The 24,548-nt window shown below is 40.8% G+C and overlaps 1 protein-coding gene across 13 annotated transcripts in view; it reads left to right on the forward strand.

Moving 5' to 3' along the window:
• The window catches only part of rapgef6 (Rap guanine nucleotide exchange factor (GEF) 6), a 177,236-nt gene that overhangs the window by 150,582 nt on the left and 2,106 nt on the right, over positions 1–24,548 (forward strand). For 3 of the 13 annotated variants that reach the window (XM_056242769.1, XM_056242771.1, XM_056242777.1), the window contains 8 exons: positions 431–454; positions 3,207–3,424; positions 8,570–8,749; positions 9,579–9,704; positions 14,309–14,401; positions 15,309–15,483; positions 21,486–21,913; positions 23,402–23,641. In XM_056242769.1, coding sequence (XP_056098744.1) covers positions 431–454; positions 3,207–3,424; positions 8,570–8,749; positions 9,579–9,704; positions 14,309–14,401; positions 15,309–15,483; positions 21,486–21,913; positions 23,402–23,641 — 1,484 coding nt within the window. Of the gene's footprint in view, positions 1–430; positions 455–3,206; positions 3,425–8,569; positions 8,750–9,578; positions 9,705–14,308; positions 14,402–15,308; positions 15,484–21,469; positions 21,914–23,401; positions 23,642–24,548 lie in introns of all 13 variants that reach the window. The other 10 variants (XM_056242775.1, XM_056242778.1, XM_056242773.1 and 7 more) reach the window with 7 other exon arrangements.

The raw sequence follows: 24,548 nt of genomic DNA on the forward strand, positions 1-24,548 counted from the left end.
AATTGCGACTTTATTTTTTACGCAATTCTGACTTTATAACCTGCAATTGCGACTTTTTATCTCACAATTGCGAGTTTACATCTCGCAATTCTGACTTTATAACCTGCAATTGCGACTTTATATCAATCAATTCTGACTATATCTCGCAATTCTGACTTTATAACACGCAATTGCAACTTTATATCACGCAATTCAGAATTGCGAGATGTAAACTCGCAATTGTGAAATAAAAAGTCCGAATTGTGAGATAAAAAGTCGCAATTACCTTTTTTTCTTTTTCATTCTGTGGCGAAACAAGCTTCCACATATCAGTGTGTGATGGCGGTACATCAGGGGATTTCTCTGTCTGTGGTGCTGGTGGTGTTTTCTGTCTGTCTGAGTGTGTCTTTCTCTTCTCCTGTCTTCTGCCTCTCGTGGGCTCTGCTTACAGAAAGAAGCGGTGGAAGAGTTTAGGGTAAGTGTGCTGTCCTGCATGTCCTGACCGTTCACTGGACACACCAACTCTTCCTTCACTCCTCATCCTCTAAACCTCTCATCTTCATGTAACCCATCATGCTCGTCTGTTTACATCTATTTATTCTCTGTTTTGTTGTTGCATTAATGGAGCTGAATGCGTTGCATGGCCGTTTGCTCAGACTGCCAGATAAATGAGGTTTATGTTTAACGTTTCATATTTACAAATAAATGGAAGGACTTTCACAAATAGAAATTTCATGACATCACATACTTCCAAAACATGTCCTGAAAGAAAGTCACCAAGGCTATTTGATCAGAAATACAGTAAAAACAGTGAAATATTGTAGATCAGCAGTTTTCTATGTGGATATATAGTAAAGTGTAATTAATTCCTGTGATCAAAGCTGAATTTGACTCCAGGCTTCAGTGTCACATGATCCTTCAGAAATCACTCTAATATGAGGATCTGATGCTCAAGAAACATTTCTCATTATTATCAAAGTTTCAAATTTTTTGTGAAAACCGTGATACATATTACTTTCAGGATTCTTTGATGAATAGAAAGTTCAAAAGAACAGCATTTATTTGAAATATAAATTATATTAAACATCACTTTTGAACAATAAAAGTATCAATTTCTTTGAAAAAAAGTCCTACCCCAAACCTTTAAATTGTAGTGTACATATAAGACACTTCTCCAAACATAAAACTATTTCAGGAATTGAAAAACAAGATTCACAAATATGAGTTTCCATGGTTCACATTTGCAAGACCAGAAGAAATGCATCAAGTCTCGTTTATCTGTGAAACCAGTACACTTTTGTAGATTCAGGTTATTTGTTGAGGTCAGTTTGTAAAGAAAGACTACACGCACCACACGCGCATATCTATAGACTAAACACGTGATACGCATGTGCACGCCGTCAGCGCTCTCACAGACTCACGTTATTGAAGTTTGCACGGAGATGATAACGTTTTCTCTTTTTTTTCACAATTTTTTTTCTTCGAGGTTTGCGTTCTCGAGCACAAACACTGTTGTCGTGTGAATGAACGGACAGAACACATTTAAAGGGATAGTTCACCCCAAAATGTAAACTCTGTCAGTAATTACTCTCCCTCATGTTGTTCAACCCCGTAAGACTTTTGTTCATCTTCAGAACACAAATTAAGATATTTCTGATTAAATCTGAGAGCTGGATCACTCCTCCATAGGCTTCAGAAAAGTTATTAAAGACATCGTTAAAATAGTCCGAGTGACTACAGCGGCTCAATCTTAAGTTTATCAAGCGACGAGAATACTTTCTGTGCGCAAAAAACAAACAAAAATAACGACTTTATTCAACTCTTCATTTCCTTCTCTGTGGGCCTCGAGTGAGTTCTCGTAGTGTAACAGCGCAGCGCTTCTGTGTACGTCACACGCAGGCTCACTATTGGCCGACGCTGGTCATGTGTGTGATGTGTGTGTGATGCGTGTGATGTACCCAGAAGCGCTGCGCTGTTACACAACGAGAACTCACTCGAGGCCCACAGAGAAGGAAATGAAGAGTTGAATAAAGTCTTTATTTTTGTTTGTTTTTTGCGCACAGAGAGTATTCTCCTCGCTTGATAAACTTAAAGGCTCGTACACACCGGGACGAATATCGGCGCGCGTTATTCGCCAGCGTTTTTCAACGCGTTTTTTGTGTTAACACCCAAGCGGTTTTCGCTGACGTTGAGCCGAGTGAACATGCCAATTCATTCCCTGACATTAGATGGCGCTTAAAGTAAAACAGAAATAGTCCCATGTTGTAGTCGCTGTGGCGTTTGTCATATAGTTCTTTATGTTCCGACACCAACGAGACCAGCGGCTCTACATTCATCTGGCCTTACGTCTTCCTCGTCTTATTTCTCCTCGGCAGTGTAGACGCTACTTGGCGTATATCTTCTTCGTCGTTACGTGTGTGTGCTCAGCAAGACCGTTTTGTGTTTGAGCGCCCCCAAGGTGTGTTTTACTGTAACTTCAGAAGCTCCAGACACGTGAGCAAAAGCTCCAATCTCATTGGTCGGATCGTTTTTGGCGCGGCGCGTCAAACCCGAAAAAACGAACCCGAGGCGTTTTTAAAAAAATGGCGCTTTTACGCGTGGCGTTTTTCGCGTCGGTGTGCACACTCACATTGGCGCCCTTTGTTTAGTCACGAGGCGTTAAACGTCGGCGAACATCGCGCGTGAAATTCGTCCCGGTGTGAACAGGCCTTAAGATTGAGCCGCTGTAGTCACTCGGACTATTTTAACGATGTCTTTAATAACTTTTCTGAAGCCTATGGAGGAGTGATCCAGCTCTCAGATTTAATCACAAATATCTTAATTTGTGTCGTGAAGATGAACGAAAGTCTTACGGGGTTGAAAAACATGAGGGCGAGTAATTACTGACAGAGTTTGCATTTTAGGGTGAACTATCCCTTTAATGGTTTTCAGTAGAGCGGTGCCGTGTTAGCGCCCCCTAAGTTAATAACTAATGATCTTTACAACACAAGTGAATCAATGAAAACTAACTTTATCTGGACAATAACTTTATTCTAGAGCTGCTGTAAAGCCTAAACTATCTCTGTTACTGTAATCTCCTGTTATCACTGTAAAGCTGCTGTGAAACTCTATATTGTTAAAGCGCTGTATAAATGAAGGCGACTTGACTGGATGTTCTTCTTCTGTTTGTGAATGTCTTCCCGTGTGCCCGTGGAGTGGCAGTGATGTTGTGTCTCGCTCTCCCTCAGGTCTCTGAGTCAGGCCAGCACTAACTCGAACCTGCTGGAGGTGCAGGCGGGCCACAAGAAGCGAGTGCGGCGCAGCTCTCTGCTCAACGCCAGGAAGCTGTACGAGGACGCGCAGATGTCCCGGCGGGTGAAGCAGTATCTGGCACACCAGGAGGTGGAGGAGGACGAGGACAAGCTCCAGATGCTGTCTCTGCAGTGCGAGCCGGCCTACAGCACGCGTGCGTCTCCTCACTTACTACTCACGTGACAAGCATCCGTCTAACGAGCGGGATAGTGTACATCGAGGCGGTTGTTATCTCAGAATAAACCCCTTCTATGGCAAGCCGTTTTAACGTTCATTCATTTCCAGGATATGAATCCTTGATATCAACAATTACATTTTCCCTAGTTAAAGGATTAGTTTACTTTAAAAAAAACGTTTGCTGATAATTTACTCACCCCCATGTCATCCAAGATGTCCATGTCTTTAAGGTTTTTGATGAAAACATTCCAGGATGTTTCTCCATATAATGGACTTCAATGGGACCCAAACGGTTCTAGGTCCAAATGACTAACAAATGATGATCCAAATGATAACAATTGAAATTTCTATTCTTGATATCAACAATTGAAATGCTACTAGTAACAATGTTCATTTCTGATATCAATAATTCAGTTTTCACTAGAGACAATGTTCATTTCTGATATCATGAATGTGATTGTTACTAGTAAGAAAGCCATTTTAGATATCTGAAATATTATTGATATCAGAAATACATTTTCAGATATGAAAAATGAAATTTTTTACTAGTAGCAATTCAGTTGTTGATATCAAGAATAGACATTTTAACTAGTGACAATTTAATTATTGATATCAGGAATTCGCATTTTTACTAGTAACAATGTAATTATTGATATCAAAAATTATATTTCTACTAGTAAGAAATCAATTCTTGATATCAACAATTCATATCCTGGAAATGAATAAGTTAAAAATGCTTGCCAAACCGCTTCAGGGTGATGTAGAAGCAGACTTTCTGAACCAGGAGATATCGCTATCTCTTCGTCCAGAGACCTGGTTAAGACAGCAGCACATTAAGTTTCACACAAATAGAATCTAAAGTGTGACTAAAACGACATTTTTACGTTTATGGTAACGTTTTAAAAAAGGTTTGTGTTCTCGAACCTCCAAACACTTGTTGTGCGAATGAGCGGCAAACATTTGTATCAGTGTATTTTTCTAAATAAGACCGGTTTCACGGTATATTTTCAAGCGTGACTGAGTGTTAACCACATTTTCTACAGATTGAGAGAGGAAATACTGCAGTTTATTGACTCAGAATGCCATATTTTACTGTCATGTGTGAATATTGTTGAAAAATCCACACTAGAATTAATACACAGATAGTCGACAGTGATGAAGAGTTATTATCGTATGCCGTGTGTTGATATCCAGTGTTGCTGAGCAGAAACACATCATCATGATTCTCTCGGTCTCCTCAGAGTTGTGTTGGAGTTTCTCCTCAGTGTAAAGCTTGAGACGTCCATCTATCCCTGTTTTACATGTTCGTAGAGTTAGTTTGTGGAGTAAATATATAGGCTATAATCTGTGTGTTTACACAGCTTTTTTTAAATGGCGGGTGCTGGTGTTTCACGTGCATTCGGCCAATCAGAGAACACTAACGCCACTGTAGCTCCTATAGCGCTGGTCTAGACCGACTCTGAAGGACGAGTAAATTAGTTCCTCAAAGGAGTTCCTAGAGCTCAAATCGTTCCCAGTTCCTGCGGTGCGAACGCGCCAACATCCGTGGACTTCCACCAATAGTCGTGGGAACCATAGATATATCCATAATAAAGGCTAGATGTCTCACGGCGGAGTCTCTATCGTCATCACCGGCGGCCATCTTGTCACAGGCAAGCGTTCTGGCGGGCTCTGTGGTGCCTGATGTAAGATGAGTGATCAGCACGAACACAAATACTCTTATCTCGTTGAAATCTTGACGGATTTACAAACGGTTTGGTTTCTTACAAACGTTATTAACGTGGCTGTAATTCTGAATGATTGTTTATTGATACACTTATTATTCACAAGTGTGCAGTGTCATAACTACATCTCTGACGTTTATAACAAACCAAACCGTTTGAAAATCGGTTGAAAATTGAGCAAGTTATGGTTATTTAAAAAGTACATGCACCATTAAAACACAATGTTACGAGTGAGCGAGCTGCCTGTGGCAAGATGGCCGCCAGTGTGGACGTCGACCTCCATTGGCCGGCAGCGCGGACGAGACATCTAGCCTTTATTATGGAGATCTATGGTAGGATCTAGGAAAGGTTCCTCCGGTGTGAAAGCCCCCAGTTACTGTTCCTGCTACTCCAGCTGTCCAGAGGCCGTTAGCATAAACAGCTTAGACTAGTCTTAAAAGTTAGTCGTCTAAATTTTTCTTCAAGACTGGTGCTAACTTTTTAAAGTCAGTTACATAAAGCGGGAGATCAGCCTAATTTGAATCAGAAAAGTAAGACTGATTACCTCTTGACTAATTTCTAGTTGGCCAAATGAGTTTTTTAGACACAGTCTAGTGGCTAGGTTTGTGCAGCCGGCCCCGATGTCACACGGCTGGTCACTGCCATCTGGTGGGCGGAAGGGAAAGTGCTAGATGTAATATTGAATAATATTGCTTGATTTTCCTGATGCTGTGATTCAGCTGATTAGTAGAAGAGCTCAGTAGCTCTAGTTGTGTTCATGTTTGTGATGATAATGGCTTATTGAAACGATCTGGTCCTTTTAGTTCAGCTCAGACTGTGGAGAGTTACCATAGCCTCGTGTTTAGCACTAATGGATGAATGTCAGCAGCTCTGTTTCCATCCAACACTGCAAGTTTAACACTTTACAATACGGTTTGTTATCTCTACATTAGTTAACCTGAACTAGCAATAACAATATTTCTACAGCATTTATTGTTTATTTCAACATTTACTAATATATTATTAAAATCAAAAGTTGCGTATGTTAAAATTATAGAGCACTATGATGATCTGTCACTTAAACTCAGTTCCTGATGTTGTGTGTGTGTGTGTGTGTGTGTGTGTGTGTGTGTGTTCCTGCAGTGTCGAAGAACACTATGATGATCTGTCACTCAAACTCAGTTCCTGATGTTGTTGTGTGTGTGTGTGTGTGTGTGTGTGTGTGTGTGTGTGTGTGTGTGTGTGTGTGTGTGTGTGTGTGTGTTCCTGCTGTGTTGAAGAACACTATGATGATCTGTCACTTAAACTCAGTTCCTGATGTTGTGTGTGTGTGTGTGTGTGTGTGTGTGTTCCTGCTGTGTCGAAGAACACTATGATGATCTGTCACTCAAACTCAGTTCCTGATGTTGTTGTGTGTGTGTGTGTGTGTGTGTGTGTGTGTGTGTGTGTGTGTTCCTGCAGTGTTGAAGAACACTATGATGATCTGTCACTCAAACTCAGTTCCTGATGTTGTTGTGTGTGTGTGTGTGTGTGCGTGTGTGTGTGTGTGTGTGTGTGTGTTCCTGCTGTGTTGAAGAACACTATGATGATCTGTCACTTAAACTCAGTTCCTGATGTTGTGTGTGTGTGTGTGTGTGTGTGTGTGTTCCTGCTGTGTCGAAGAACACTATGATGATCTGTCACTTAAACTCAGTTCCTGATGTTGTGTGTGTGTGTGTGTGTGTGTTCCTGCAGTGTTGAAGAACACTATGATGATCTGTCACTTAAACTCAGTTCCTGATGTTGTGTGTGTGTGTGTGTGTGTGTGTGTGTGTGTGTGTTCCTGTTGTGTCGAAGAACACTATGATGATCTGTCACTTAAACTCAGTTCCTGATGTTGTGTGTGTGTGTGTGTGTGTGTGTGTGTGTGTGTGTGTGTGTGTGTGTGTGTGTTCCTGCAGTGTTGAAGAACACTATGATGATCTGTCACTTAAACTCAGTTCCTGATGTTGTGTGTGTGTGTGTGTGTGTGTGTGTGTGTGTGTGTGTGTGTGTGTGTGTGTGTGTGTGTTCCTGCTGTGTCGAAGAACACTATGATGATCTGTCACTTAAACTCAGTTCCTGATGTTGTGTGTGTGTGTGTGTGTGTGTGTGTGTGTGTGTGTTCCTGCAGTGTCGAAGAACACTATGATGATCTGTCACTCAAACTCAGTTCCTGATGTTGTGTGTGTGTGTGTGTGTGTGTGTGTGTGTGTGTGTGTGTGTTCCTGCAGTGTCGAAGAACACTATGATGATCTGTCACTCAAACTCAGTTCCTGATGTTGTTGTGTGTGTGTGTGTGTGTGTGTGTGTGTGTGTGTTCCTGCAGTGTCGAAGAACACTATGATGATCTGTCACTCAAACTCAGTTCCTGATGTTGTGTGTGTGTGTGTGTGTGTGTGTGTGTGTGTGTTCCTGCAGTGTCGAAGAACACTATGATGATCTGTCACTTAAACTCAGTTCCTGATGTTGTTGTGTGTGTGTGTGTGTGTGTGTGTGTGTGTGTGTGTGTTCCTGCTGTGTTGAAGAACACTATGATGATCTGTCACTTAAACTCAGTTCCTGATGTTGTGTGTGTGTGTGTGTGTGTGTGTGTGTGTGTTCCTGCTGTGTCGAAGAACACTATGATGATCTGTCACTTAAACTCAGTTCCTGATGTTGTTGTGTGTGTGTGTGTGTGTGTGTGTGTGTGTGTGTTCCTGCTGTGTTGAAGAACACTATGATGATCTGTCACTTAAACTCAGTTCCTGATGTTGTGTGTGTGTGTGTGTGTGTGTGTGTGTGTGTGTGTTCCTGCTGTGTTGAAGAACACTATGATGATCTGTCACTCAAACTCAGTTCCTGATGTTGTGTGTGTGTGTGTGTGTGTGTGTGTGTGTGTGTGTGTGTGTGTGTGTGTGTGTTCCTGCTGTGTCGAAGAACACTATGATGATCTGTCACTTAAACTCAGTTCCTGATGTTGTGTGTGTGTGTGTGTGTGTGTGTGTGTGTGTGTGTGTGTGTTCCTGCAGTGTTGAAGAACACTATGATGATCTGTCACTTAAACTCAGTTCCTGATGTTGTGTGTGTGTGTGTGTGTGTGTGTGTGTGTGTGTGTGTGTGTGTGTGTGTGTGTGTGTGTGTTCCTGCAGTGTTGAAGAACACTATGATGATCTGTCACTTAAACTCAGTTCCTGATGTTGTGTGTGTGTGTGTGTGTGTGTGTGTGTGTGTGTGTGTGTGTGTGTGTGTGTGTGTGTGTGTGTGTGTGTGTGTGTGTGTGTGTGTGTGTGTGTGTGTGTGTGTGTGTGTGTGTGTGTGTTCCTGCAGTGTCGAAGAACACTATGATGATCTGTCACTTAAACTCAGTTCCTGATGTTGTGTGTGTGTGTGTGTGTGTGTGTGTGTGTGTGTTCCCGCAGTGTCGAAGAGCCTGAACGAGCGGCGCTCCGCTAAGCCGGACATGTCTCCGGTGTCGCTGCGCTCGGGTGTGTCGTCCTCCAGGCCTCAGAGCCGTGTGTCTCAGGTGCTCCAGGTTCCTCCCGTCAGCCTGTACCCGCTGCGCAAGAAGAGCCTCGCTAAAGACCTGAGCGCCTCCTTCAGTACGTGACCCGTGGTCCTCACACACATTGCCATCATTTTACAGACATAATTTTGACTTATTTTATCTAGCCTTTTTTCATTAGAAACATCTGCACTGCAAAAAATGCTTTTCTTACTTAGTATTTTTCTCTTGTTTCCAGTCCATATATCCAAAAATTCCAGATCAAAGATGAATTTTTTTATTTTGGGTCCTCACACACAATTCCATCATTTTACATATGTGACCCTCAAGCACAAAACCAGAGTAGACTTTTTTTAAATTGAGATTTATGCACCATGATCTGAAAGCTGAATAAATCAGCTTTCCGTTGGTGTATGGTGTGTTAGGATAGGGCAATATTTGGCAGAGATACTACTATTGAAAATCTGAGGGTGCAAAAATAATGTAAACATTTAGAAAATCTCCTTTAAAGTTGTGCATTTATGTTGGCGATTGAGCCGCATTCACTCACAAAAATACATTTTTGATATATTTACGGTAGGAAATGTACAAAATATCTTCATGGAACATGAGCTTCACTTAATATCCTAATGATTTTTGGTATAAAAGAAAAATCGATCATTTTGACCCATACAATGTATTGTTGGCTATTGCCACAGACACACCCGTGCGACTCGAGACTGGTATAATGTATAATATTGACTTATTTTACCTAGCCTTTCTTCATAAGAAGCGTCTGGTTTAGTGAGACAGTCGTACGTCAGTGACATCTTTTATTTAGACAAGCTTTTAGTTTTTGTTTTTAGCTCTGATAGTGTTATCTGTGTTCTTTTTAAAGCACTTTGTGATTTCTATCTGAGATCGGTGAGTTTCCTTCCTTCCTCCAGGTCCCAGCTCGCCTCAGACGCTGAAGAGAGCCGATGACGCGAGCGTGAAGAGAGCCGAAGACCCGTCCACCGCCTCGTCCCTGCACTCCAGTCCCACCGGCTCCCCTCAGGGATCTCCTCGCAAAGGTACGACAATCCATCTCAGTCACTGCAAAACAGAAGCATTTACATTTAGCAGACGCCGTTGTCCAAAGCGACTAACAAATGAGGAATACAGCAAGCGGGTCATCGTGAAGAGGCAAAAACAACGCAAGAGGTGCTCAAAATACAGTTCAGGCGTTGCTTAGAGTAGCATAAGCCAGACAAGCGAGGATAAAGGAAAATAATTATATATATATATATATTTTTTTAACCCTTTAGACCCTGAAGCTAAAATAGGTGTTTTTCACATATTTAGGTTTTTTGACTGTAAAATTCTAAAACAATGTGCCATCTTCATGTGCAAGGTGTCATCTTTTGCAGAACAAAAAAATAGCTTTCAACAAATTACAGTTATTGACCATTACTGTGTGTGGTGAGTTTGTAAAAAAAAACAAAAAAAACGAGAATAAATTTACTGATTTTTATTTAGAAACAGAAAAATCACGAAGGAAAGAAACTAACACTTTAAAGTTGAAAAATGAACTGTAATACATATGAAGAGTTTGGTTCCAAAACGCGATAAATGGCATTTAAAAAAAAAAATTAGTTACTGCAAAAATCAGTATTGTATCTGGTTGGTATTGAAAAGTCAATGTTTAATTTTAAGTAAAATGCGATATCCGCCGTGTTATTCTGTCATGTTTTCTCCCTTTCTTTCCAAACCGCGACAAACGCCAGTCTCTCTTCTCTGCAGAATGCGATATATCCGCTCTCAACCAATCACAACGCACCATTCCACTCTCAACCAATCACAACGCACCATTCCACTCTCAACCAATCACAACGCACCATTCCACTCTCAACCAATCACAACGCACCATTCCACTCTCAACCAATCACAACGCACCATTCCACTCTCAACCAATCACAACGCACCATTCCACTCTCAACCAATCACAACGCACCATTCCACTCTCAACCAATCACAACGCACCATTCCACTCTCAACCAATCACAACGCACCATTCCACTCTCAACCAATCACAACGCACCATTCCACTCTCAACCAATCACAACGCACCATTCCACGCAATGTAAACAGTAACGGCAGCGCCTTAAACACACCCGGCTTCCTAGTTTTTCTGATCTATTTTGTACTTTTCGATCAACAAACAAACAAAAAAAAGAATAATTCTCAGGGCATTGATGAACCTGAGGTTGTTTCTGCGGTGGGTGAGAAACATAAGGCATCGAAATCGAATCATTTACGGGAGGAGATTAAGAAGATGAGGCACTCGAGGAGGAGGACAGATGTTTTCAATCTTCTTTACAGTTCTTAATAAAAATATTATACTAATAAACTTACGTTGTTGTGTATTTTCAACAGCTTCAATATGAGAAAAAACGACTTTTATATTGATTCAATGGTTTTATTGCATTTTGGGGGGAAAAATAATCCGTTTTTATAATAAATCTTTGAAAATCAAAACCTGTGTTTTAATTTTTGTTGTTATTATGACCTTCAAATGCTATGTGAAAGATTGAAACAGAAAATAGTGGTTTTCATCTTTCCACTTTCTTGGTAAAGAAAACACATTTTTACTCAAATTAATCTAAATGGATTTATTGCGTTTTGGAACCAAACTCTTCAAATATACAAGTCTTTTTTGTGACATTGGGTTGCACAGTTTTCATTTAGGACACTTTTTTTCATGCACGCACACACATATACAAATGCATGCATACATAGGCACGCGCACACACACACGCACACACACACACACACACACACGCACACGCACACACACACACATAAAGACATGACTAAAGATAGCGGCCGCACTGGAGCAGAAGCTAACCCTGTAAAGCTACTGTATATCATATTAGATACGCACATTTCTACGGCCTCTAACATGATCAATAAACCTGTCGCACACAATCTCCTCCATCCCTTCTGTCTCTGACTGAGAGTTTAGACTCTTTTATCAAGTGAAAGTCTTTTAGTGTAATTGTACAATCGTCCTCCTTCAGCTCGTGTGTTTCTGCTGTCGAATCTGCACTGATTTATATCAAGGAAACATAAGAATAACTTTCATATTGTCAGTATTATTTCAGAGTAAAGCAGCTTCGGTTTACTTGATTATCCACACATCGTTTTTTTTTAAATCATGCATCAAATATGATCATAAGGCTTTTGATCACGTTTATTTTTTCATCTCTCAATCATCGTTGTATTGCAAATGTTTCAAAACTATTAAATATGATCTTACTAAGACATTATTGGCAGATATAGAGTGACGAGAGTGATTTTATATGATTTTATGTCAGTGTCTGCTATACTGTTATAAAGATCTCATTGATTTACATCACAAGCATCAGAATCTCATCTTAGTTTTGGGCCATATAAATATAATAGTGCTGGGCAACCATTAATCGCCATTAATCACATCCAAAATAAAAGTTTGTGTTTGCATAATATATATGTGTGTACTGTGTATATATAAATACACACACACACACACACACACATGCATGTATATATTTAAGAAATATTTGCATGTATATATTTGTATACATAATTTATATTATATATAAATAACTAATTTATCTTAAATATATACATGCATGTGTGTGTATTTATATATACACAGCACACACACATATATTATGTAAACTCAAACTTTTATTTTGGATGCCCAGCACTATTTTTATATGCACTAGATTTATTTTTAATTATGTTGTTAAAAGGCCCAATAAACTTCCATTTCAAAATACTATTATTTCATATGTCAGGCATTACAGGGTTAATTGTGTCTTTAATGATATTCATGCATTAAGGCTTTACTGATTCTGAAGTATTCCCATGATTCATTGATTCTGAAATACATAACTTGGACAGTTTCCTCCGATAACAGTAATGTGGACTCGTGCATGTTCTGTAAAGCTGCTTTGAAGCGATGTGTATTGTGAAAGCGCTATAGACCCCTTTAGCGCCGACGTCACAGTTACGCCACGGCGCTAGCTGGAGGCAAAACAAACGGACAACTGGAGGCGGCCAATACAAACCAGCACAGATTCGGCTACATAATGAGGAGCTTAAATTATTATTATTAAATGTCATCTTGTTGTGTTGTTGGGTGCAAGAATCGATGAAAAATGAATGGAATCTTTATTTCTAGAAAATATTCACATCATTAAAATTGCACCGTAATGTCACTCTTTACAGTGTCGTCTTCTCGGCGCTGGCTCGGCAGAACTGCGGATCGTACACACAAGTCTTTACATGACCATTCAGCACATAGTTATAGATTTATACGCCCTCAGTTTCTGTTTACGCTCGGTTTCTCTATCGGATAGGTGTAGAAGTCAGGCCACTCGAGCGGAGGTAGCGTTAGCGTTAAGCCGGAGACACACTGGCTGCGTGGCGTGAGCGTGGCGTTTCTGTTGCGTGTCAGCTGCATGGCGGCTGCGTCGCGTTTTCTGTGTCTTTGCACACCAGAAGCGTGTCTGACGCGGCGCTGCGTGGCGTACACGAATACATATTCGCTATATGTGACATAGAGGGAGGGCGCCGACAGACCAGTCTACATTTGAATTACTGTTGCTCTTGCCTTTACGACAACAATTTCAACTTTTATCACGCATCTTCCAAAATCCGAAAAATAGGGAAACATGCGGCTGTCTGTTTATTTCAATAACATTTACAAATTGTGTGTAGCTTTAAAGAGCCTATATTTAGCCTACCTGATGTTGGACCGTCACTCAGAAGACACACTACGATGTTATTGTAGCCTATCCTAACTTTATATCCTCCTGAGGCCCAGAAAGTTTTTTCAAAGAATTTTTTTGATTTTTTTTTTCATGTAATCACATTGTTAAGAGCATTAGAAACAAATGAAAATATATATAGGCTATATTTTATTTATATGCTATGACCTCTGTAGTGGACACTAGGACTCGACTGTTTAAAAAATAAAATGACATGAAATTATATAGGCAAAAATAATGGGATTAAAAAAAAGAAAGACATTTTCTATCTGAATTTATGTCAAAACCTAGATTTTCAAACATCAAAATGTAATTTATTAATATGTATTCGTGTACAAAATGACATATAAACATCTTTTCCTATACTATTTTGCCTGCAAACGCTTCCAACACGCTTGCGTGTCGCGTGAAAAATAGGCGTCGGTTCTATTTCTAGCATGCACGCGTTTTCCGCGCACGCGCGTGTCACGCAGGCAGTGTGCAAGCTCTAACCTGTTAACATGGGAGCCGAAATAAAAACGGACACGCCACGCAGCTGAGACGCTCACGCCACGCAGCCAGTGTGTCTCCGGCCTTAGCGTTAATCCTGTCAGATGGTCCATCATTGAGTGAGCGTGTACGGGTCGGCCAATCTGGTTCCGTCCGTTAAAATTAACTTTTACAAATAACAATCGCGGTCCTGGACACTGAGTGACCTTGCACACTAAGATAAAATCGGATTTTCTAGAGAAGCGCTAGAGAAGCGGCCAGAGGGATCGTTCTGCCTCCACCTAAGCTCCGCCCACACACAAACCGTCACCGTGTTTACCAACTCAAAAGGGGTCTATACAAATACATGTGAATCGAATTGATCCTGAAATGTTCCCATGACTCTCTCCCAGCAGGCGCAGCTCCCAGACTGAATCTGTCGGGCTCGTCGTCGTCTCTGGCCAGCGAGGTCAACACTCGCGCGCCCGCGCGCACGTACGGCATAGGTGGGGCTTTCCTTCATAGACAGATGCTGAAGATGACGTGTCAGAGCGACAGACAGCAGGAGAATAGACAGCCAGAGAAGCCACGCAAGCGCTTCAGGTCCCCCTTCACACTCTTTAGAGACAGGAGCGAGTCCAGGGACAGAGCCGAGGCGTTGAGACAGCAGACAGACAGTCTGAAACACACTGAGAAGACAGACAGACACTGCAGGAGCAAAACTGTGTGATTACTGTTCACATGTTAAACACTAGTTCAGCCAGAGATCCTGTCATCATCATCATCATCATCGAGACACATTTAGATCATTTAGACACGATTAGATCGAGAGTGTGTGATCCATTATTGGGTTTCACACGAGTTGAGTGAATGATGGCAGGATCTTTGCAGTGCTTTTAAGTGTGATGTCATGCATTGTTCAGAGAGCAGAGGAGTTGATGAAGGTCCTGTCATCATCATCATCATCATCGAGACACATTCACTCACAGTTTTCTCTCAAAGCTGACAGGTTTGATGGCGATCGCAACACCATTAGATCGAGTGTGTGACTCATTATTGGTTATTTTTCACACAAAACCCTCACCATTTGTTTCACACGAGTTGAGTGAATGATGGCAGGATCTTTGAAGTGCTTTTAAGTGTGATGTCATTGTTCAGAGAGCAGAGGAGTTGATGAGTTGATGAGTTGATGAGTTGATGAGTTGATGTGTTGATGTGTTGATGTGTTGTTCTGAGAGCAGATGAGTTGAGATGTGTTGTGATTGTGCCATGGTTCTTCACTTTAATGATCTGGCTGTGAGTTGTGTAATAAAGGCAGATGTTTGCATTGCTGTGTTGGCTCCGTGTCGTGCTCATGATGTCCTGCGAGTGTGACGGCGCACACACTGATCTCCTGTCTGCTCTCTCTGACAGGTTACGCCCTGATGCCGGTCGCCAGATCTGAGCTGTCCGACTCCAGCGAGATCTCGTCCCGCTCCAGCATCGTCAGTAACTGCTCTGTGGACTCCATGCTCACAGCGAACACCGCCAGCTGCCCGTCAGAGACGCCCGCACACACTCACGCTGACCTCACCCAGCCCGGCACCAGGTGCATATCACACAACACCTCAGCGCTCTGTTGAATTGTGAAGTTCGAAATTGATTATGGGTAACATAATGCTTTTTGAATCAGGCGATTGGTTAAAAACAGCAGATGTTTTAACACCAGTTATATCCTGTCAATCAAAAAGGTGCTTAAAAACTTGTCAGACTGCAACTCACACTGACTCCAGTTATAAGTCTCCAGTTATAAGTCTCCAGTTACAAGTCTCCAGTTATAAGTCTCCAGTTATTGACTCCAGTTATTGACTCCAGTTATTGACTCCAGTTATAAGTCTCCAGTTATTGACTCCAGTTATTGACTCCAGTTATAAGTCTCCAGTGATTGACTTCAGTTATTGACTCCAGTTATTGACTCCAGTTATAAGTCTCCAGTTATTGACTCCAGTTATAAGTCTCCAGTTATTGACTCCAGTTATTGACTCCAGTTATTGACTCCAGTTATAAGTCTCCAGTGATTGACTCCAGTTATTGACTCCAGTTATTGACTCCAGTTATAAGTCTCCAGTTATTGACTTCAGTTATAAGTCTCCAGTTATTGACTCCAGTTATAAGTCTTCAGTTATTGACTCCAGTTATAAGTCTCCAGTTATTGACTCCAGTTATTGACTCCAGTTATAAGTCTCCAGTTATTGACTCCAGTTATTGACTCCAGTTATTGACTCCAGTTATTGACTCCAGTTATAAGTCTCCAGTTATAAGTCTCCAGTTATTGACTCCAGTTATAAGTCTCCAGTTATTGACTCCAGTTATTGACTCCAGTTATTGACTCCAGTTATAAGTCTCCAGTTATAAGTCTCCAGTTATTGACTCCAGTTATAAGTCTCCAGTTATTGACTCCAGTTATTGACTCCAGTTATAAGTCTCCAGTTATTGACTCCAGTTATTGACTCCAGTTATAAGTCTCCAGTTATAAGTCTCCAGTTATTGACTCCAGTTATTGACTCCAGTTATTGACTCCAGTTATTGACTCCAGTTATAAGTCTCCAGTTATTGACTCCAGTTATTGACTCCAGTTATAAGTCTCCAGTTATTGACTCCAGTTATTGACTCCAGTTATAAGTCTCCAGTTATAAGTCTCCAGTTATTGACTCCAGTTATTGACTCCAGTTATAAGTCTCCAGTTATTGACTCCAGTTATTGACTCCAGTTATAAGTCTCCAGTTATTGACTCCAGTTATAAGTCTCCAGTTATTGACTTCAGTTATTGACTCCAGTTATAAGTCTCCAGTTATTGACTCCAGTTATAAGTCTCCAGTGATTGACTTCAGTTATTGACTCCAGTTATTGACTCCAGTTATAAGTCTCCAGTTATTGACTCCAGTTATAAGTCTCCAGTTATTGACTCCAGTTATTGACTCCAGTTATTGACTCCAGTTATAAGTCTCCAGTGATTGACTCCAGTAATTGACTCCAGTTATTGACTCCAGTTATAAGTCTTCAGTTATTGACTCCAGTTATAAGTCTCCAGTTATTGACTCCAGTTATTGACTCCAGTTATAAGTCTCCAGTTATTGACTCCAGTTATTGACTCCAGTTATTGACTCCAGTTATTGACTCCAGTTATTGACTCCAGTTATAAGTCTCCAGTTATAAGTCTCCAGTTATTGACTCCAGTTATAAGTCTCCAGTTATTGACTCCAGTTATTGACTCCAGTTATAAGTCTCCAGTTATTGACTCCAGTTATTGACTCCAGTTATAAGTCTCCAGTTATAAGTCTCCAGTTATTGACTCCAGTTATTGACTCCAGTTATAAGTCTCCAGTTATTGACTCCAGTTATTGACTCCAGTTATTGACTTCAGTTATTGACTCCAGTTATTGACTCCAGTCATAGATTCCAGTTATTGACTCCAGTTATTGACTCCAGTTATTGACTCCAGTTATTGACTCCAGTTATAAGTCTCCAGTTATAAGTCTCCAGTTATTGACTCCAGTTATAAGTCTCCAGTTATTGACTCCAGTTATAAGTCTCCAGTTATTGACTTCAGTTATAAGTCTCCAGTTATTGACTCCAGTTATTGACTCCAGTTATAAGTCTCCAGTTATTGACTCCAGTTATTGACTCCAGTTATAAGTCTCCAGTTATAAGTCTCCAGTTATTGACTCCAGTTATTGACTCCAGTTATAAGTCTCCAGTTATTGACTCCAGTTATTGACTCCAGTTATTGACTCCAGTTATTGACTCCAGTTATTGACTTCAGTTATTGACTCCAGTTATTGACTCCAGTCATAGATTCCAGTTATTGACTCCAGTTATTGACTCCAGTTATTGACTCCAGTTATAAGTCTCCAGTTATAAGTCTCCAGTTATTGACTCCAGTTATAAGTCTCCAGTTATTGACTCCAGTTATAAGTCTCCAGTTATTGACTTCAGTTATTGACTCCAGTTATTGACTCCAGTTATTGACTTCAGTTATTGACTCCAGTTATTGACTCCAGTTATTGACTTCAGTTATTGACTCCAGTTATTGACTCCAGTTATTGACTTCAGTTATAAGTCTCCAGTTATTGACTCCAGTTATTGACTCCAGTTATTGACTCCAGTTATTGACTCCAGTTATTGACTCCAGTTATTGACTTCAGTTATTGACTCCAGTTATTGACTCCAGTTATAAGTCTCCAGTTATTGACTCCAGTTATTGACTCCAGTTATTGACTCCAGTTATAAGTCTCCAGTTATTGACTCCAGTTATTGACTCCAGTTATTGACTCCAGTTATTGACTCCAGTTATTGACTCCAGTTATTGACTTCAGTTATTGACTCCAGTTATAAGTCTCCAGTTATTGACTCCAGTTATAAGTCTCCAGTTATTAACTCCAGTTATAAGTCTCCAGTTATTGACTCCAGTTATAAGTCTTCAGTTATTGACTCCAGTTATTGACTTCAGTTATTGACTCCAGTTATAAGTCTCCAGTTATTGACTCCAGTTATTGACTCCAGTTATTGACTTCAGTTATTGACTCCAGTTATTGACTCCAGTTATTGACTCCAGTTATAAGTCTCCAGTTATTGACTCCAGTTATTGACTTCAGTTATAAGTCTCCAGTTATTGACTCCAGTTATTGACTTCAGTTATAAGTCTCCAGTTATTGACTCCAGTTATTGACTTCAGTTATAAGTCTCCAGTTATTGACTCCAGTTATTGACTCCAGTTATTGACTTCAGTTATTGACTCCAGTTATTGACTTCAGTTATTGACTCCAGTTATAAGTCTCCAGTTATTGACTCCAGTTATTGACTCCAGTTATTGACTCCAGTTATTGACTTCAGTTATTGACTCCAGTTATTGACTTCAGTTATTGACTTCAGTTATAAGTCTCCAGTTATTGACTCCAGTTATTGACTTCAGTTATAAGTCTCCAGTTATTGACTCCAGTTATTGACTTCAGTTATAAGTCTCCAGTTATTGACTCCAGTTATTGACTCCAGTTATTGACTTCAGTTATTGACTCCAGTTATTGACTTCAGTTATTGACTCCAGTTATAAGTCTCCAGTTATTGACTCCAGTTATTGACTTCAGTTATTGACTCCAGTGATTGACTCCAGTTATTGACTCCAGTTATTGACTTCAGTTATAAGTCTCCAGTTATTGACTCCAGTTATTGACTCCAGTTATTGACTCCAGTTATTGACTTCAGTTATAAGTCTCCAGTTATTGACTCCAGTTATTGACTTCAGTTATAAGTCTCCAGTTATTGACTCCAGTTATTGACTCCAGTTATTGACTTCAGTTATTGACTCCAGTTATTGACTTCAGTTATTGACTTCAGTTATAAGTCTCCAGTTATTGACTCCAGTTATTGACTCCAGTTATTGACTTCAGTTATTGACTCCAGTTATTGACTCCAGTTATTGACTCCAGTTATTGACTTCAGTTATTGACTCCAGTTATTGACTCCAGTTATTGACTTCAGTTATTGACTTCAGTTATTGACTCCAGTTATTGACTTCAGTTATTGACTTCAGTTATAAGTCTCCAGTTATTGACTCCAGTTATTGACTCCAGTTATTGACTTCAGTTATAAGTCTCCAGTTATTGACTCCAGTTATTGACTCCAGTTATTGACTTCAGTTATTGACTCCAGTTATTGACTTCAGTTATTGACTTCAGTTATAAGTCTCCAGTTATTGACTCCAGTTATTGACTCCAGTTATTGACTTCAGTTATAAGTCTCCAGTTATTGACTCCAGTTATTGACTCCAGTTATTGACTTCAGTTATTGACTCCAGTTATTGACTTCAGTTATTGACTCCAGTTATAAGTCTCCAGTTATTGACTCCAGTTATTGACTTCAGTTATTGACTCCAGTTATTGACTCCAGTTATTGACTTCAGTTATAAGTCTCCAGTTATTGACTCCAGTTATTGACTCCAGTTATTGACTCCAGTTATTGACTCCAGTTATTGACTTCAGTTATAAGTCTCCAGTTATTGACTCCAGTTATTGACTTCAGTTATAAGTCTCCAGTTATTGTCTCCAGTTATTGACTCCAGTTATTGACTTCAGTTATAAGTCTCCAGTTATTGACTCCAGTTATTGACTTCAGTTATTGACTCCAGTTATTGACTCCAGTTATTGACTCCAGTTATAAGTCTCCAGTTATTGACTTCAGCTATTGATTCCAGTTGTAAGTCTCCAGTTATAAGTCTCCAGTTATTGACTCCAGTTATTGACTCCAGTTATTGACTCCAGTTATAAGTCTCCAGTTATTGACTCCAGTTATTGACTTCAGTTATTGACTCCAGTTATTGACTTCAGTTATTGACTCCAGTTATTGACTTCAGTTATAAGTCTCCAGTTATTGACTTCAGTTATGAGTCTCCAGTTATTGACTCCAGTTATTGACTCCAGTTATTGACTCCAGTTATTGACTTCAGTTATTGACTCCAGTTATAAGTCTCCAGTTATTGACTTCAGCTATTGATTCCAGTTATAAGTCTCCAGTTATTGACTCCAGTTATTGATTCCAGTTGTAAGTCTCCAGTTATAAGTCTCCAGTTATTGACTCCAGTTATTGACTCTAGTTATAAGTCTCCAGTAATTGACTCCAGTTATTGACTCCAGTTATAAGTCTCCAGTTATAAGTCTCCAGTTATTGACTCCAGTTATTGACTCCAGTTATTGACTCCAGTTATAAGTCTCCAGTCATTGACTCCAGTTATTGACTTCAGTTATAAGTCTCCAGTTATTGACTCCAGTTATTGACTTCAGTTATAAGTCTCCAGTTATAAGTCTCCAGTTATTGACTCCAGTTATTGACTCCAGTTATTAACTCCAGTTATAAGTCTCCAGTTATTGACTCCAGTTATTGACTTCAGTTATAAGTCTCCAGTTATTGACTCCAGTTATTGACTTCAGTTATAAGTCTCCAGTTATTGACTCCAGTTATTGACTTCAGTTATAAGTCTCCAGTTATAAGTCTCCAGTTATTGACTCCAGTTATTGACTCCAGTTATTAACTCCAGTTATAAGTCTCCAGTTATTGACTCCAGTTATTGACTCCAGTTATTGACTTCAGTTATAAGTCTCCAGTTATTGACTCCAGTTATTGACTTCAGTTATAAGTCTCCAGTTATTGACTCCAGTTATTGACTTCAGTTATAAGTCTCCAGTTATAAGTCTCCAGTTATTGACTCCAGTTATTGACTTCAGTTATAAGTCTCCAGTTATAAGTCTCCAGTTATTGACTTCAGTTATAAGTCTCCAGTTATTGACTCCAGTTATTGACTTCAGTTATAAGTCTCCAGTTATAAGTCTCCAGTTATTGACTCCAGTTATTAACTCCAGTTATAAGTCTCCAGTTATTGACTCCAGTTATTAACTCCAGTTATAAGTCTCCAGTTATAAGTCTCCAGTTATTGACTCCAGTTATAAGTCTCCAGTTATTGACTCCAGTTATAAGTCTCCAGTTTTTGACTCCAGTTATTAACTCCAGTTATTGACTCTATTTTCGACTCAGTCACTGTGCACTTGTCTTTGGCCCTAGCTCACCTTCACCTCGCCCCTCTGCGATGAGGGAGTCCAGCGTCCCGTGTTCGACGAGCGGTGAGGAGCTGACGGTGCCGAATCACTCCTCGGTCTCTGAGATGGCCGACAGCGGGCGCGGGAGCTGGACCTCCTGCTCCAGTAACTCCCACGACAGCCTCCAGACTCTCCCCGGCCCGCGTGCCCCGGACCTGCTCACCCACCGCCACACGCCCATGGGCGGCCCGATCGCTGAGGTGGAGCCCGGCCCGGGGGGGTCCAGAGACGGCTCTGAGCCCAGCCGGTCCTCGAGCTCGCTGTCGGACACGTATGAGGGAAGCTACGGCACCATCAAACGCAAGAGCGCAGATCACGCCGCCTCCGACGGGCAGAACACCACAGATCCTGCCTACAAGATGATCACGTCCAGCACGGAGAAGGGACTCATAGGTGAGCGCGAGCTTCGGCTTCTACACGTGACACGGCAGATTTCACTGTCCTCTCAATGTGCAGCTCTTTTGGCTTACGCTGCTGAGTGCTTGTGTCTTGATACCTCGAGGACACACACACACACATATATATATATATATATATATATATTGTAGTCAACATTTGAAGTGGATCAAAACCTTTCATCAAAGTTATACATGAACTTTGATGAACTTTTTTGATCCACTTCACATGTTGACCACTGTACATCATTAGAGCGATTTACCCAGGACGTCCTGCGCTTTCCACAAATAGGGCACAAACTGGTGTCTAGATACACTTTTACAGTAAAGACATCAGTTTAATCAAAGTCAGATGTATCTGGATAGTGCATTTTCTCATCTATGCTCAAAAAGGTGGTTGTCCGTTAAAAGATTACCTTTATTTTCAACTAGTAATATCTCTGATTTCAGGCAGAATTACTATAATGTGATGGCGTTCCTTACTGTGGTTGAAAATTACAAATATTGTAAATATATCGCCTAACTCTAGAGGTAGCTAGACCACTACCTTTTGAGTGGATGACGAGTGCGAGACACCGAAATGGATGCCAATACGATTCTGAATGGAAAGTTTACTTTTAAAAAGTTGCCAAATGTTTCTATTGACGAGACCAGAGTGATCTGTGTGTGTTGTCGTTGTGAACTGAGCTATCATCATCGCAGCACGTCCAGTCTGAAACACCACTTGATGATGGCCAAGCACACACACACACACACACACATACAGCTGATGTGAATTCTCCGCCCCCTCGTCAATATCAGGACCTCGTGTGTGAGAGATTATTTGCTCCAAGTGAGAATGTTAGTGTGAAATTGAACACAGTATATGCCAATGTTGGTTTCAATAAAAAACATTTGCACAAAGCAAGCCGATCCACTTTTCCATGTTGATAAGAGCATTAAAATGAGAAAAAATAATGGGACAAAAAGAAATCAAGAGACATTTAGAATAGATAAAAATGTGCGATTAATCGCGAGTTAACTATGACATTAATGCGATTAATCGCGAGTTAACTATGACATTAATGCGATTAATCGCAATTAAATATTTTAATCGTTTGACAGCACTAATATATATAAAAGCTGTGACGTAGTTAATCTGGTTTATTTATTATTATTTTGGTTCTGAATGGCCTGTAACTTAAAAGTTTAGTAGCCAAATTGGCCGGTGAGTGAAAAAGATCATTTCAAACCCTGATTCTATATATTTAAATGTCTTCTATGAGAGATAAACGTTGCAGAAGCACAAGTTCAGGACGTGTTTCTGTGCCCTGTTGGTGTGAAGCGTTCAGCGTCTCGTGCATGCTTGTGTCCGTTTCTTTGATTTACGTACCCCATTTCTTGAATTGATGTTTGCCTTGTGTCTGTGTGTGTTTTGTGTGTGTTTTCTGTGCTCCTTCCCCTCCATCACATCACTTCCTGCACCTGTCCTCCTGCTTCCTGCCAGTGTACTGTGTAACATCACCCTGCAAAGACGATAGGTTCACGGCGCCGCCCCCGACCCCGCCGGGGTACCAGGGCCTGAGTCTGGGCGACACACTCGTGCAGGACGGAGGAAAAGCCCACGTAAAGCCGCCCGATTATAGCGTGGCCTTGCAGAGGTGCAAGCTGAGACGCAGCCTGGCCGAGCCCAACCTGTCCCGGCCGCCCAGTGTTGCTCTCCAGACTCACGCTGAGAGCGAGGAGGGTACGTGGCCGATCCCTGCGGAGCTCACAAACACGGCCGGCTCGCATTTCCCCCCCACAGCTACAGAAGCTAATGGTATTTCACACGAGGAGATATGATTTATGACTGCTTCTGTATCACGCCAGCATTTGTCCAGTTTAATCAAAGCTGATATTAAAGATATGTAAGTTTTCCTTATAATTTACACACCATCCACACGTCATCCGAGATGTTCATGCCTTTCTTTCTGCAGTGGAAAAGAAATGAAGGTTTTTGAGGAACACACTCCAGGATTTCTCCATATAGTGTCTTCAATGGGGTCCAACGGGTCGAAGGTCCAGATGTGAGTTTCAGTGCAGCTTCAAAGTCTCGACACGATCCAGCCGAGGAATAAGAGTCTGATCTAGACAAACCAGCGGACATTTATAACACAATACACATTTATATACTTTTAAACACTAATGCTGGTCTTGCACGAGCTGTGATGCGACACAGGTTGAAAGGTCACGCGTGTTCCGGTTCAGGTTAGGGCGAAAAACTTAATCTCAGTTTCTCCTCTAACTTTTAAATCTTCCGACATCGTTGTTTTACCTTTTATTTTTTTTTGTAAATGGCGTTTGACTTAGTCTTTGTACGTTGGCTTTGTAAACACTGGGTCGGTTCTTCCGCCTACGTCCCGCTTGACCTTTCAACCTGATGACGTAATGTGTGTCGCATCACAGCTCGTGCAAGACCAGCATTAGTGTTTAAAAGTATATAAATGTGTATTGTGTTATAAATGTACGCTGGTTTGTCTAGATCAGACTCTTATTCCTCGCCTGGATCGTGTCGAGACTTTGAAGCTGCACTGAAACTCACATCTGGACCTTCGACTCGTTGGACCCCATTGAAGTCACTATATTGAGAAACCCTGGAGTGTGTTCCTCAA

The sequence above is a fragment of the Rhinichthys klamathensis genome, unplaced genomic scaffold, assembly GCF_029890125.1.
Source record: "Rhinichthys klamathensis goyatoka isolate OS25496 unplaced genomic scaffold, OSU_Roscu_1.1 h1tg000750l_1, whole genome shotgun sequence".
NCBI classification, from domain to species: domain Eukaryota; kingdom Metazoa; phylum Chordata; class Actinopteri; order Cypriniformes; family Leuciscidae; genus Rhinichthys; species Rhinichthys klamathensis.